The sequence below is a fragment of the Littorina saxatilis genome, linkage group LG3 (genome assembly GCF_037325665.1).
Source record: "Littorina saxatilis isolate snail1 linkage group LG3, US_GU_Lsax_2.0, whole genome shotgun sequence".
NCBI lineage: Eukaryota > Metazoa > Mollusca > Gastropoda > Littorinimorpha > Littorinidae > Littorina > Littorina saxatilis.
The window spans coordinates 31,566,765-31,583,457 of record NC_090247.1 but is presented as its reverse complement, the minus strand read 5'-3'; the positions used below and the strand labels follow the sequence as shown (position 1 = coordinate 31,583,457).

Sequence of the window (16,693 nt, the reverse complement as noted above, 5' to 3'; positions counted from 1 at the left end):
GATAGTACACTACTAGCTTGATTAAAGGCACAGTAAGCCTCCCGTAAACCATCACGGATACTGTCAGGCTTTTACACACAGTACAAACACCCTTCCATTTGAACGCTCACCGAACGGGAACATCCTGGCTGCTTTCCGTCGAGAGTGAAACATTTTCAAAGAATTTATTTTCGTGGACCGTCTGATCTACAATAAGGCGCCTCGTTTTGGCGCTAGCACTAACATTAAAAATCTAAATAATAAATTGACAGCTTGTAACACAAACATTCTTAAATCATAACAGATTTCTTTTTCCATCAAGACAAGATCCGTACAATTCGAAGTTTTGAAAGTTTTAAAAAAGATAGCCCGAAAGCAGGGGCACGAAAGGTCTTGTCTCAAAGCAGACGATTGTTCTGCACAGCGCTCGCTTTCTTTAAAGCCAGCCGCCGCCGACAAGTTCGTGTAACTCGCAGCCGTCTGTTGCATTTTAAAATCAGAGGTACACAACAACGTGCTATTGCAGCCAGTTTCATTGAAATCACAAACTGACGACTACATTGTGAGAAAAAGGAAAGTGGATCACACGGGTTCACGATGACTCAGGGGTTAGATAAACCACGAAATCTGGTGTGTGATTTACTCGAGCTAAATAGTAATTCAAACGAACTGTTTCATTTAATGCTATTAAATGATATTGCAAGTGTGTTCCATAAGGTTAGAACTGCTTTTTTCATTCGAAGATTTAAATCGTGTTGTAAACCATTTGAAACATACTGGGGCTTTAAGTCAGATCACGTTACCCACTTCGCTTATCACGCTGACGATGTTTTGTACTTTTGCACTCCGAAACAGTATCCATATCAACCTATACCGTGCGATTTAGTCATACATTTAGACCGACTATACGAGTTGAATGTCCTCTTAATATATATGATCAATTGGCCTATATTGGGACATGCATTACGACGAGGAAAGGGTCTAATATTCTTCCTCTACATTCTTCTTCTCTTCTTCAGCGTTCGATGGTGGTTGTGTCTAAATCCGTTGCGCCGCGAGGTACACACAATGAGCTGTAAGTTTGAGGTCCTTGGTGCTGCCCCACAGCTTCGTATCCATCGTTGCCCCCATGGGCCAGACTTGTTCCCTCTCACTGCAGTGGAGTTGGCAGGTTCCTCTGAGTTTAAATGCAGACTGGTAATTTCTTCAGAGTGAGCGATAGTGCCTTATTTAGTGTGTGTTTTAGACTAACGGGTGGCTGGGGGTCGGGTAGAGGTCTCACTCAGCACATCAATCATTTGTGACTCGGGTGACCATTAACATTTACAGAGAAGAAGTGTCATTTTTTGAAGAATGTGTCTTCAAACTTTACGAGTGATAGCAGTGGACAAACGGAGCGCATTTAGTCAGGTACACTAGGTTTGTTTTGTGTTGTATTTGATGTGAGAGTACAAAAAAATGAATAACTATTATAAAAACACAAATAAGCATAATGCTAATGTTAATGAAAACCCCCAATAAATGAATGGGGAAAAACTAATTAATAAACAACTTTTCTTATGTCAGTGTCAACATTTCCATATTTTCTTCTTAATTGCGAGCTGGGCCTTGGGTCAATATGCATGTGCAACAAACAAAAGAAGTATCATTACATTGAAAACTTTACGGATACAGCGCGGCATAACTTGTTGATCGAGACTCTTGCTTGCATCTCAAACTAAGGCTGACCCCTTCCCGAGTAAACAGTTTAGCCCACCTTCTCAGATCTGGCAAGGCTTTTACATCGGATAAGACCACACCTTCACTTGGACACATACCAAAAGACAACTCGAATGTATCACCTAATTAAACCGAACTCTTAACATACCATGTCTGCGTTCATGGGCAGATACTCCCACGTTCACTCGTGGTTTTTTGCACGAGTGGTATTTTACGTGTATGACCAATTTTACCCCTCATTCAGGCAGCCATACGCCGCTTTCGGGGGATGCATACTTGGTATTTTCGTGTTTCTAAAGCCCACCGAACTCTGAAATGGATCTTTTCTGTGCGCACTTGGTCTTGTGCTTGTATGTACACACGAAGGGGGATAAGGCCCAAGCAGGTACTAGGTCTGACCTGGGAGATCGGAAAAATCTCCACCCTTAACCCACCAGGCGCGGCCGGGATTCGAACCCACGACCGTCCACTTGGGAGGCCGGCGTCTTATTCACTCAACCACTCCGCCCGTCTGTTGCAACTTATGAAGTTTTTGTTTACAGAGAGATTCCCCCGTGGTCCTTAGAGACCTGTGTTACCTACTAAATCAAATCCCTCCTCAAACAGAGCACGTAAGGAAGATGCTGTCTACATTGCTGAAGTGCTGTACTAAATAACGGTTATCGGAAATTAATCTGGATTAAGCAAACAAAGCGCAGATATTGTAAACAAACAAGAATTCAGGGATGTTGCTACGATTCAATTTCTTCGCCACATTTGGCAAAAAGACCGTAACAGTTTTGGCAATTTCCCGAAGTAGGAGCAGTTGGCGCCAAAAAATGTCGGTAACCCTACCAAACTTCGACAAACTCAAAGTTACTATTGGGCTTTATCCCAGCTGCATCCTGAGGCCAAACGACATCCTTGGGTTTAAAAAAAGAAAAAAAGAAAAAGAAAAAAAAAGAATGTACAATTCTGAGTTGCAATAGTTGTCTACCCAAGGATCGGTGGTGTCATAAGAGATGATAAAAGAAAGTTAAAACATACACGGGCAGCCTCTAGGGGTAAATAATAGAAGATAATGGCGATCTCTTGGCGACAGAGATAAACGAGCCGCGTGAAGCCATATCAAACTATTTATTCAATGTGACGGCCCGACACTTAAAGATCAACACTGAAAATCAGTCATCACCGAGACTACATCAAGACGGGTCATGCTCGTCTCTGCGATGAATGTGAAGATTGTACTTAAATAACCTATTTGTGAGCACATTTTCAGAGTAAGCATAACATTTCTATAGTATAAGCCTATATTTTTGGATTCAGGAAATAATAAGAAATACATTTTTAAACCTGTTTGTGAAAATTCAATTTTCATGACAACTTTAATTAACAAACTTATTGATTACTTTTTAAGCTTTCAGGCTTAAACGCAATTCCATAGTCCGGACTGAGTCAAAGATTTCAATCAAATTGATTGAAAAATAAAGTCGTCACAGTGCCGCCTCAACTTTCATAGCCGGATATGACGTCATCAAAGACATTTATCGAGGGAAAAAAACCGGAAAAAAGCGTCAAAGGATTTTATTTGAAAGAATTTGCATGTAAAGTTCCATTAAGATCGGCCCAGTAGTTTTTTGAGAATCGCTCTGGGAATTCTCAAGTCAAAACCTGCGAAGCGAAGTAGGAGACGAAGTACTTTGCCGTAGCTATGCTTTTTCTGATATAAAGACTTCGCGCTTAACGGAAGATGTTTGCCGGAAATCACACTTACACACACACACACACACACACACACACACACACACACACACACTAACACACACACTAACACAATCGCGCGCACCCACCCACCCACACACACACACACACACACACACACACACACACACACACACACACACACACAAACACACACAAACACACACACACACACACACACACACACACACACACACACACACACACACACTCACACACACACTTATAAAGTCCAGCCCCTTAGACTAGCAATGTCATGTTTCAGTAAGTAATTGTCAAATCGCTGCTCTTTCAAGCGATGCGAAAATGCTCGTTTTGGTCAGTCGTTCAAAGGAAACAAGTTGGGTGTGAAAACGAGTCAGTCGGAACACGTTGAAAAATGGTTTCACGCGTTTCGAAATATCCCGGTGTACTGTACGCTTTTTAAAATGTTTGCCGTTTAAGTGCGAGTCAGACGATTTGACCGAACCATCCGTTGTTTGCAGGAAGCTCCGTTACTTTTTTGTCACCTGATCAAAACCAGTACTACATACGTTTTACGGCTACAATTCCGGTGGTAAGCGCTGAAGTATTTTTTGTTGACTGGTGGAAACTGGTATGCGAAAGGTACCTAATCAAATAGATTCGTACCATATCAGTTGATTCTTCGGGAAGCCGAATGTACGTGTGTTGTCGAGTTTACCGCGAAGTGTAAATTCAATACTTAAATGAGCCAATTAAGCTATGATAAATCAAGCCATTAAAGAAGTTAAAATCGCCAAGAAGTTAAAGGCAATCACAGCAATCTCAACGGGCTCTATTCGCTAGATATTGTCTCGCCCATGATAAAAACAAGACATTCACCAAAGAAGCAAAAGGATGTAAGCGCTCCAAACATACATCAACGGTAAGCGAGAGCTTAGCAGAACCAATCTCCTGGTATTTGCAAGAAGGACAAGCATTGACATGAAGTAACGTCTTTCATAAAGGAATTAGCTCCTTTCATTGCTAATTCTCATTCTCTCAGCTACCTGTTAATTGGTTCCGCAAAAAAAAAAAAATCAAAAAAATCACCGCAAACTTATAATTATGTTCCTCGTTCTCCATTCCACTCAAGCTGACATTTTTGTGCGCAGACACACACCAAAACCAATTTTTTGTCTTAACCGGACATAGTTCTTAAGATCGATAATCCTTAGCACTAAAATCCATTGTCATCAGTCCTTTCACAAGACATTTTTTTTTTATCGCTTTGCAGCAGTGAAACAAAATCGTGACAAAGTGATGAAGTAAACTGCGGCAACTTGAAATCTCCCCGTCTGACATGGCCTTAACACGGATCAGCGACGTGGACAATGGATTGCCCAAGTTTATAAATGAGCCAATCGAAGCTATTTATAACACAAGCGCAGGTTAATACGGGCTTGAATTAGCAGAACCAGTTGGTGCTTTCCAGAAACAATTTGGAGTACAGATTTTCGTGTCAAAGTAAGTGGCTCCTTGTGTGTGTGTGTGTGTGTGTGTGTGTGTGTGTGTGTGTGGGTGTGGGTGTGTGTGTGTGTGTGCGTGTGTGTGTGTGTGCGTGTGTGTGTGCGCATGAGCGCACAGACACAAAGACACACAGACACACAGACGGACAATAACATAGAAAGAGAAAGATTCTTACAAAGACAAATAGTCATAGAAAGAGAAAGAGTCATTACTTCAAAAGGATAACACAAATAAAACAAATGCTTTACTTTCCTGATTCAAGGTCTGACAAGTAAACAAATAAAAAAAAGAATAACAACAAAATGAATAGATAACAGTGCTGATACTGGTCCTACGGTGCTGGATTTACTTACATTTATATATATTCCCCCCTCTGCTTCTTTACCTCTGTAAACGTGTAGGGCTAGTTAGTTTTCGATAATGACCCAGCAACCAAACAAATAACGAACCAGCAACAGCCTGAATCCTCGATAGTGCAATGGGTTGAGAAGTTGTTCTGTTTCGGTACTATTTTTTGCGACTGAAAAGTTCCGAACGCTCTAATGTACGAAGTATACATCTCTGGAGCAAACAATACAAACATACCGCATTTAAATTAACAACTACAGGCCTGAACACATGAATCTCCATATAAAATCCATGAGTTCGGTTGTTTTCTGAATCTAGATCTGCCGTGCTCAAACGTTCATCACAAGCAATTTCCCAAGCAAGTAACTCATACTTTGTCTAGCGACAAGAGTAGTTCCCCTTCTTTTCACTCAGTTTCTTCGACAACAGACTGCAATCCGACGGTCAGTTTTCAAAAATATTTCATTTGATAAACAGATCACACGCAGCCAAATGCACACATCTGATCAATTTAAACAACATAAAGCAGTTTCATTCACTATTTTCCCCAGAAAACTGAACTTCATACAGTTTTTAACGTTGGAACACAGGTGCAAAAGTTCGTCTGCCAGTCCCATTTGACGAAAGAACATTATCCTAAGCGATACCAAAACATATACAGAACACACAATATCTGCCTTTGCCACCACAGCAGAATAACAGCATATCTGTGTACTTGATTTTAGTCCAAAATAGGAAAACTGACAAGAAGTGTTAACAGAATGGAATGATTTGCACGGAACTATACAACCGCGCATTGATCGATCGCCTGCGCAGGTTGACTGGTTGAGTGAATAGGATTCGATCAAACTTTCGCAAAAAAACCTCTTTTCTTTGAATAACTGAAGAAAGGAGGAATAAAGAGGTTACACACCTCGTCTCAGTGATTATAAAAAATAATGGTCTCAGTTCGCGGTCATGAAAAAGCTCGCTAAAGCTCGCATTTTTCATGATCCGCTAACTTCGACCATTATTTTTAATAATCACTGAGACTCGGCATGTAACCTCTACATATAGCACTCATTTAAGTAGCTCTTAGAACAGAATAACACAATAAGATAACACGGTTACGAAATCTTGCAATGCTCCTGGCCCCGAGCATTACTAATACTACACAACGATTTGAGTTTATTAGATTCAACTGTTCGAAGTAAAACATTTTGGAAGTGTCGAAATATGATTCTGTTACGTTTGGAACTGATGAAAGAGTTTTCTTCATTAATATTTTGCAATTGCTATATACGCTAATTATACTCTTTATCCTCACGCCCCCAGAAAACTTCATGTGATGAATAAGCCCTGAACCTTAATGGAAGCACGTGAACATGACACAATGCAATATTGTCCTTGAGGTTGATGTAGAGAGGCAAATGATATGAGTGACCTTGACCTAAATTGCTAGGACATTCCCTTTGATACAACTTACTGGCACGCACATGTAGATTTTGTAGTGGTATGTTATCGCCCAGGGTGGACTACTTCAAGTGATCTTAGCCGACATTCTGACCCAGCCAGACGGACACACATGTAGACACACACACACAATCATACGCGTGCCCACACGCACGCATACGGCATACAAACAGGCAGATAGACAGACAGACGGACAGACATAAAGACACAAACACACAGAGACAGAGACAGAGACAGAGACAGAGACAGAGATACAACCAGAGACAGAGAAAGAGACAGAGAAAGAGACAGAGAAAGAGACAGACAGACAAACACACACACATACATACAGCCACATACCCTCCCATGCACACACACACACACACACACACACACACACACACACACACACGAGCTGACGCACCATCGCACACATATACACACACCAAATCCTTATCGCCCGCTCCCATATTCTTATGCGCTCGTAGATCTTTCCAGACCCTTCCAGCATATACGCTCAAGACTTGACCCGTCGTTAACCCTCCTTTAGATAACTACACACACAACTTCACAAAGTCGGTAATGTCACACATTATTGTCAACTACCTGTTGATAAAAGTCTCTGATATAATGTAATATAGTCAGAGACAAAAACCCAAACGCAGTAAACTACTTGTCAAACCTGTTCTGTGAGCGTACGTGTCCATGGGAGAAGGGCAGGGGGGTTCGGTGTGTGTTGTGGTTTTATGTTCGGCCTCTTAATACGAAAAGGTTACTATAGAGTAAGCCACTACTCACCATTGTTGCGAACTCAGTACTGAGTTTGAAACTGCGTACAATACTAAAATAGTGCAATAAACAAGACTACATCACACCATTCTGTGTATAACCGTTCTCTATTCCAAAAGGCAAAGAAGAAAACATCAAGGCCGTACTACTTTGTTTTTAAACCTTTCTTTTTCTTTTTCTTTTTCTTTTTGGTCGTACTACTTACATCTTGTCGTAAACTGTGTTTTACGCCCAAAAACGAAAAGTCGCAGAAGAGCAAAAAATTAATAACAATTTGTTGTAAAAAGCCTCTGTTAAACAATGGACACTGAGAAGACTACAGGGACTCCGCAGAAAGACCGCACCATGTCAGCTAAAGATGAAAGTTTTTCACTGTGTCCGGGGAAGAGCCAGTCAAAGCAGCAAAAGGACGTGGATAATGACGAGGAAAATAAGGAATTCCTTTCCTCACAGGTAAAGTGCCATCTGTTCATACTGTTTTCTCTCGCATTCTGTTTTATTTGAGTTTTGTTTGCGTGGTTAGTGCCTTTTTGTATGGTTGCTACGCCGGCGGGTGTTATGTTTTTGATGAAACAATGTATAGTGGATGCAGGGGTTGCGACGCGAACATGCAGGAAGAACATACTCTGCCCGCCTTAAATCGATTTGAGAGGACCGTCTTTGTTTCAAGGATATTTCTTTTATTTCAGGTTTGGTTAGTGCTACCTACTTGTTCATGTTTTATGAGAAATTTGCATTCAAGTATAAATGTGGAACCTGTTTACCTGTTTACCCGAAAAAAAAGTTGATACGTGGCAGGCAAAGGAAATGACATATTTACAGAGTTAAAGACAAGCAGATGTCAAAGATACCGTCTTTGTAGTGTAAACTATCTAGACGTTTTTTAATCACTCAGGATCGAGATTCTGTCCTGGCTTTTGGGTGAAATACGTCAAAGCATAGTTCTAGTTGAGAAAAGAAATCCCAACAAATACAAATAAACAAACAAACAAACAAACAAACAAACACACACACACACACCCTTACACACACACACACACACACACACACACACACACACACACACACACACACACACACACACACACACACAGTTTGGATGGTTCCTATACACAGAGCAGGGATTTGTTTCCTGAATGGATTTAGAGGATTGACATTGGTGTCAAAAACAAAATTAAGAGAAGAGAGGATGAAAAGAATTACATTTTTTAATATTTTTTTTTAAAGAATTAGTTCAACGTTTGTTTTTGACATCTGCGCAGAAAGCAGCCAGGCTGTAATATTAGTGTGGGTCCAAGGGGAAATATGCTAACTCTTTCAGTCGATGTAAAAACCGGGGCGTATCTATTTTGATTTTCAAAATGAGATATTCGGAAAGGTTAACTTATCTTTAATTTCATCTCTGTCTCTCTCTGTCTGTCTGTCTGTCTGTCTGTCTCTCTCTGTCTCTCTCTCTCTCTCTCTCGCTTTTAATGCCCTTTTTCCTCAGCCAGAAGAAGTGACGTATGACGACATTCTGACGTCACTAGGGGAATTCGGACGTCATCAGAAGCGCATATTGCTGTTGCTTGGTCTGCTGTACGTCTCTGGGTGTGTTCAGACTCTCATCTCTGTCTTCACGCTGGCAGTGCCGTCACACAGGTATGCATTATTATTCTTTCCCTAAATCTTCCGTCAAGGAGAAACAGAGTTGTCTTCATATCTTTCATTTCATTAGATCCATTCCTGGCACCATGGCTAAGGTGCACGAAGCGAAACTGGGTGCCACCTAACTGTTTGGGAGCAAGCCGCGGGGTCTGATTAGTTGAAATCACAATAAATCTCAATAAATCTCAATAAATCTCAATGTATCGATTGGACATTGGATTTCCCTTCTTTGAGCCATGTGACGTCAGAAACTATCGCGGTCTCGGAGAACAATGACTGTCTCGATCTGTGTAAAATGTCATATTTTGGTCAAAAACGCAAATAACGTATAATTATTGTCATCATTTTCACGAGTTTTCATTCACAAGCACCTGGGAAATAAATGTCATGTTCCTCAGGCAATAAATCGAGGTGGTGAATGGGTTTGAGCTTTCAGGTGAAACGTGGATTGTCAAAGTAAAAGCCAATCAGGCTGATTGTTTGATGTGTGGAAACATCGCGGCTTTGGATTTGTGTTTCCGAGGACAACGATTGTAAGCATTCACTCTCAAAGACCCAATCAATGTTGATAATTACCGCGGCGACTCATGGTCAATTTGCAACTTATCTCTGTAATCGCTAAATCCACAACGAAAAGTCATAAACACTCAAAAAGAAAAGAAATATGCTCAACACTTACTGAACTCACACGTATGATCGCAGCTCTGTACATTTTCAGACTGGAAGAAAAGCGTCAACAAGCTACGTTTGACGTCACATACAAGGTTGACGTGTTATCTCGAGCTACTGTGACGATGCTTTGTGGCCCGGAGTTGAATTCTAAAAATTCGTCTCCCTGTGGGTTATTGTGCATTTTGTTGCACAACCAAAATGATGACAAAAACGATGTTTGGTGGCTTGTCGTCAGACCAGCATTTTGTTGTTGGTCCTCGGGGAGCATATCGCCTTTTGTCTCATATTTATCAACCGCGGCCTTCGGCCTTGGTCGATAAAGAGGAAACAAAAGACGATATGGTCCCCTTGGACCAACAAAAAAGCTGGTCTGTCAACAAGCCACCAAACATCTTATATTGTCATCATTTTCACGAGTTTTCATTCACAAACACCTGGGAAATAAATCTCATGTTCCCCATGCAATAAATCCCCGGTTACCATAGTTGCAGGAAGCAGGTTATACATGGATAATCAAAAGCAAACCCACTAGAAACGCTCGGGGATTCTTCGGCTCTTTTCATTGGCGTTTCCCCAGACCTAGACAGACGACACTGCTTTGCAAAGTTCCAAAAACGAACTGGCAAACTGGCACAAGTAAACAAAAAACAAAACTATTTCATGAAAGGTCATAAATTCATCACAAACAAATAAAACCTGGTGATATGTTTTGTCTTCTCACAAAGTCATGGAGTGCGTGTATCTGTGTTTCGATACACAGACGTTCGGAGAAACACGAACGTCAAGTTCAAGTCAAACCAATTGACCCCTGACACACCAATTTTGACCCGTGCACAAGACGTTGTATCGCTAAACGAAGCGCAAATAAAAAATAATAATAAAAGCAAAGAACATAGCAACAAGATATGCAAACATCTAACAAAGCCGAGCAAGCAGAATGACAGGTCTAAGGAAAAACAAAGAGGCAATGAGTCGGAAACAAGATCGCGATTCTTGTCTTCGCTGCACGACCCAAATCTTCTGTGACCTTTGACCCAACGTGCCTTGCTGCACGATGCAAATCTTCTGTAACCTTTGACCCAACGTAGCTTCCACATTCAATCACTAAGCTTAATATTTACAACTGAAAACCGAGGGGGTGGAATACTGAGAGGAACCTACAGAACTGTGCATCCTCAAACCTAACATACTTATCCCAACATTTTATAAACTCAAAACACAGAAAGTTGCTTTCACACGCCAGCTTTGATTGCAACAACGCCCATTCGGATGACACCTATATTTGCTTCGTGCAACTCAACCCTGGACGCTACTCTGTTTGTTTGTTCTGTATTAACAGGTGTAACCTAATGATTTTACAGGTGTGCCTCACCTGACGTCGAAAAATGGGAAGTTTGGAGCGATTAGCATTCTTTTGATCAATAATGCCTCCATTCCACCTTTATATTCCTGTAGATATGAAAACAAAGGCTAACAATGCTCATTTCTAAACTTTTATATATTTGTTCAGGTGTGCCTTACCTAGCGAGGAAAATGATACCTGGAGAGAACAGAGCGAACATCACGCCTTGCTCATTAATACCTCTATCCCACCTGGACATCCGTCTGGCTATTCCTCTTGTTACGTCTACATCCACGTCACAAATCTCGAAAACATCACACTGACACACAATGACACACGAGACCCAGACCCAGATCAACAACAGGCGGTGACGTCATGCACCAGATACGTGTATGACACATCAACATATCGTTCCACAATCACCACTGATGTACGTTGTCGTGTGTTTAACATTACCTGCAAAGTAACTACAAGAGTGATGTCATATTTGTAAAGTTTGTGGCTGAAATTCTACACTTTTTGAAACTTTTGGCATCATGAATTTTGCTGTTGTTCTTTACCACGTTTAACATCTATAACTATATACGGCTTGTGTGTGTATGTCTGTCTGTCTGTCTGTCTGTCACTTCGCGATGCACGGCCAAAGTTGTCGATGGATCTGCTTCAAATTTGGTGGGCATATTCAGGTAGACCCCGGACACAATCTGGTCGATGAAAATTTTCAACACGTGCTCTCAGCGCGCAGCGCTGAACCGATTTTGGTTTTTATGGGTTTTTTGTACATCCATTCCCAGTAACTCTTCCTTATCTTCTCCAGTGTTTTGCGCGTTTATCTCCCTTCCTTCGTGTGGCGTCAATCGCGTACGGCGAAGCCGGCGTACGGTGCGCCACTCACCCGGCTTTTCGGCTCTACTTCTTCCCGGCGAAGCCGGGTATTCATCTAGTTGTTCATATGCAGCTAAATGTTTAGTAATTTTGGGATCACTAAGTGATTGTCACAAACTAGGCTTGTTCGTTGCTGAAGGGGTATATACATACCGAATTACGTAAATGTTATTAATCAAAGAAAAAGAGAGAGAGAGAGAGAGAGAGAGAGAGAGAGAGAGAGAGAGAGAGAGAGACAGAGAAAGAGACAGAGAGAAAGAGAGACAGAGACAGAGACAGAGAGGTGGAGAGAGAGACGGAGAGACGGAGAAACAAAGAGACAGAGACAGATTCAAATTGGTGGCAGTATTTATACATTGAGCTTGCAACGCTCTCATCCGAGTCCCACACAAACTGTCGCCTCATCCATTAAGTAACTACCAAGACCTACATTCACACATATGTTATTTTTAAATATTATCTGTGCAGCTGGACCTGGTGTGTGACAGAAGCCTGCACCGCTCTCACGCCCAGATGATGGTCATGCTAGGGTCACTTGTGGGCAGCCAGGTTTGCGGCCTTACGTCAGATGTGTAAGTGGGTTTTCTTTCAATACGAGCGTACGATGAACTCAGCCTCATAGACGAACATAAACGGCTGCTTTATTAAGCAGGGGTTTCACTAGGTGCAATTTTTTGTCAAACAGCGACGCAGTCTTCAAACTTGAAAACCCCAAACAGATCGACTGCTAACGTTCCACATCAAGAATCAAAATACAAGAAATGTTAAATTATTGGAACGTTGAATTCATGAAAAAAATCAAAATTCACTAAAATCACACAATACAATTTCACTCGTAACAGAAGGCAACCAGGCAAATGACTTTTGGTATAAGTGTCAAAGTAGCAGGATGCTTTGATCTTCTTATCCCTCGTTAACACCTGAACTAATCCATGGTTCTTCTTCTTCTTCTTCTTCTTCTTCTTCTTCTTCGTCTTCTTCTTCTTCTTCTTCTTCTTCTTCTTCTTCTTCTTCTTCTTCTTCTTCTTCTTCTTCTTCTTCTTCGTTCATAGGCTTAGACTCCCACGTTCACTCATGTTTTAGCACGAGTGGGATTTTACGTGTATGACTGTTTTTACCCCGCCATTCAGGCAGCATACGCCGATTTCGGGGGAGGCATGCTGGGTATTTTCGTGTTTCTATAACCCACCGAACTCTGACATGGGATACAGGATCTTTTCCGTGCGCACTTGGTCTTGTGCTTGCGTGTACACACGAAGGGGGTTAAGTCACTAACAGGTCTGCACATAAGTTGACCTGGGAGATCGAAGAAATCTCCACTCTTAACCCACCAGGCGGCAGCGACCGGGATTCGATCTCACGATCTCCGGATTAGGAGGCGCTAGGCCGACGTCTTACCACCACGCCACTGCGCCCGTCACTAATCCATGGTGATTGACAAGATTAGCAGTACAATTTTTTCAATCATCTTGCTGAGTTTCAAATTATCCATAAAAAACCTAATCCCAGGTATTGTGTCGCTGTTCGTAATAACTCATTGTCTCCCAGGTACGGATATATCCGTACCCACTCATATGGCTCTATCTGACCAGGTACGTATATCGATCAGACTGTTAGCTTCAATCGCTTCCTGTAACGTCGATCTAACGCCAGCATTCCAGCGTGTTGATGCACAGTTACTGCACAGTTACTACAATTCTGAGTGACCTGCTGCAGCACAGCTGGTCTCGGTTAAAAAAAAACCTTGGTCAACATAGGTGGGGTAGAAAGTGTTAACGTTTTTCAGCCAACCTCATCCCATAATTCCTGCAAGTCTACGAAAAGTGCCGTCTCAAATGAGTTCGATGTTATGATGCCCTCAGCCCCCCCCCTCCCCCCCCCCCCCCCCCCCCCCATCAACAGCTATCTTATTGTCCTCTCTCCTCTGACGTTATATCAGGCAGAAAAGTCTGAGGGAGGTTTTTTTTCTAAAATATGTGTTTATCTTGACTAACCTGCATTTTTCTGATTTTGAATTTTCAGTTTTGGGAGAAAACCTGTACTGATGGTGTCAATAGTGGTGCACATAGCAGCGGCTTTGGCGGTCACGTGGACCAATCATTTTGCAGTACTGATGGGTTTGATGTTCTTCGTTGGAGCGTCAGTGTCGGGTCTGTTGTGTCCCGCCTTCGTTATGAGTAAGACATTGTCCTTATCCTCACAAGTTTTTGTGTTGATAAAACTGGGAGTGTTTAAGATGCAGCGTCGAATCTTTAAAATCGTCATGCCATGTTGGAATTGTTGACAAAATTAATTTGTAATGTAATTAACTGGGATTACGGCTGCTACGTTACATGCAATGAACAGATTAATTCATTCTTTAGTACTTTAGGAATTTCATGTTTTTGAATGCACAAGAAGTTTTTTTTTCGGGAATTAGATAAGAAGGTAAGGGATTTACACAAAACATGCACATGGAAACAGGGTCGTAAGCAAACTAATCTGTCCAGTTTTTGTACTTTCGCGAAACCATTTGGTGTTTAAATAGATGTGACCCGCGGAGAGACACAAAAATCTTAAAATGTAAAAGTCAGTACATTTTCACCAGCCGACGGTTGTTTTGAAATCAGAATGTTTCCCGTGTAAACGATTCAGCTAACCATTTCTGATGTGGCCAGGATTTTACATGGAATAAGATCATCCCTCCACTTTGGCACACAACGAAAATTAACACCGTGAAGGCTTGCTGTGGTGAATTCAAATTTTTGAATGAAGACATTTCTTAGAAAGTCATTAGTGCTTTTACGAAATTAATTCATCAACAAATTCCCAGTGTACACAGAGAACACCCGGGCTGTTCATGTTTGGTATGTGACCATGTGGAGGGATGATCTTATTCCATGTAAAAGCCTGGCCACATCTGAGATTTCTGAGTCGAACTGCTTACACAGGAAAGACTGTGACATGTGTCTTTAGGCATTTAATTCGATTGTTGTGTGTGTGCAACTTTGTCCCCTTTCCCAAACGCTGTCACATCTTTCAACGCTGTATGCACCACCTGTACAGGCATGGAACTTGTGGGACCGTCCAAACGCAAGTGGACAGGTTACGGTCTCATGTCCTTCTGGTCAGTGGGGATGGTGCTGCTGGCCCCTCTGGCCTTCTGGCTCCGTGAGTGGACACACCTCCAGCTGACCACTGCCTGCTTGGCCATCCCTTTTCTGTCGTATTGGTGGTAAGTATAGTTGGGCTGGAGGATGTCAGAACAGTGGTTCCTTGGACATGTTTAAAGGTATGAGTATACATCATGCCATCTTCGTCATTTTGCTCCAAACTATCAAGCTAAGTTCTTGTTACTCATTGTTTGTCTGTGTACTTTAAAGAACGTTGGCTCTATTTATTTTTGAAAGTAACGTATTGTTTTGTCAATAACAATCGTTCCAACAACCTGTCTTTTTTTACATTTAGTCAAGTTTTGACTAAATGTTTTAACATAGAGGGGGGAATCGAGACGAGGGTCGTGGTGTATGTGCGTGTGTGTGTGTGTGTCTGTCTCTGTGTGTGTGTGTGTAGAGCGATTCAGACTAAACTACTGGGCCGATCTTTATGAAATTTGACATGAGAGTTCCTGGGTATGATATCATCAGACATGTTTTTCATTTTTTTGATAAATGTCTTTGATGACGTCATATCCGGCTTTTCGTGAAAGTTGAGGCGGCACTGTCATGCCCTCATTTTTCAACCAAATTGGTTGAAATTTTGGTCAAGTAATCTTCGACGAAGCCCGGACTTCGGTATTGCATTTCAGCTTGGTGGCTTAAAAATTAATTAATGACTTTGGTCATTAAAAATCTGAAAATTGTATAAAAAAATATTTTTTTATAAAATGATCCAAATTTACGTTCATCTTATTCTCCATCATTTGCTGATTCCAAAAACATATAAATATGTTATATTTGGATTAACAACAAGCTCTGAAAATTAAATATATAAAAATTATGATCAACATTTTTTTTTCGAAATCAATTTAAAAACACTTTCATCTTATTCCTTGTCGGTTCCTGATTCCAAAAACATATAGATATGATATGTTTGGATTAAAAACACGCTCAGAAAGTTAAAACGAAGAGAGCTACAGAAAAGCGTGCTATCCTTCTCAGCGCAACGAATACCCCGCTCTTCTTGTCAATTCCACTGGCACTGCCTTTGCCACGGGCGGTGGAGTGACGATGCTACGAGTATACGGTCTTGCTGCGTTGCGTTGCGTTCAGTTTCATTCTGTGAGTTCCACAGCTTGACGAAATGTAGTAATTTCGCCTTACGCGACTTGTTGTTCATTTGATTCTGAATTTTGCAACGTTGGCAGTCTCTTTGTTTTTTGACTTCTTTAATTGAGTCCGAAGTTGACTTTGCCAAGACTACGCGAAGACTCTTTTCAGAAAAGTCAGTACCGAAGCTTCGTGCACCCAGCTAAGCGAAGCAGACCAGTTGATGATAATGGGCTTGAGACACACTCCTTCTCGTGTAAACCGAATATGCATACCAGCGCTCATTGGTTGATAACAGGATATTCGATGATTATTTTTCCGTGGGTAGCTTCCCTTTGCTGCACAATATTTACATATGTTTTAGACCAATGAGCGCTGGTATGCATATTCGGTGCGGCATACATGATTTGTCCCCAAGTTGATT

At 41.5% G+C, this 16,693-nt stretch overlaps 1 protein-coding gene across 1 annotated transcript in view; it reads left to right on the top strand.

Moving 5' to 3' along the window:
* Positions 1-7,401: 7,401 nt before the first annotated feature.
* LOC138962160 (organic cation transporter protein-like) overlaps positions 7,402-16,693 on the top strand; it is a 16,203-nt gene continuing 6,911 nt past the window's right edge. Inside the window, exons 1-6 of the mRNA XM_070333887.1 lie at positions 7,402-7,929; positions 8,966-9,117; positions 11,306-11,567; positions 12,491-12,594; positions 14,045-14,199; positions 15,068-15,236. Of these exons, the coding sequence (XP_070189988.1) occupies positions 7,777-7,929; positions 8,966-9,117; positions 11,306-11,567; positions 12,491-12,594; positions 14,045-14,199; positions 15,068-15,236 (995 nt within the window). The 5' untranslated portion in view covers positions 7,402-7,776. The remainder of the gene's footprint in view (positions 7,930-8,965; positions 9,118-11,305; positions 11,568-12,490; positions 12,595-14,044; positions 14,200-15,067; positions 15,237-16,693) is intronic.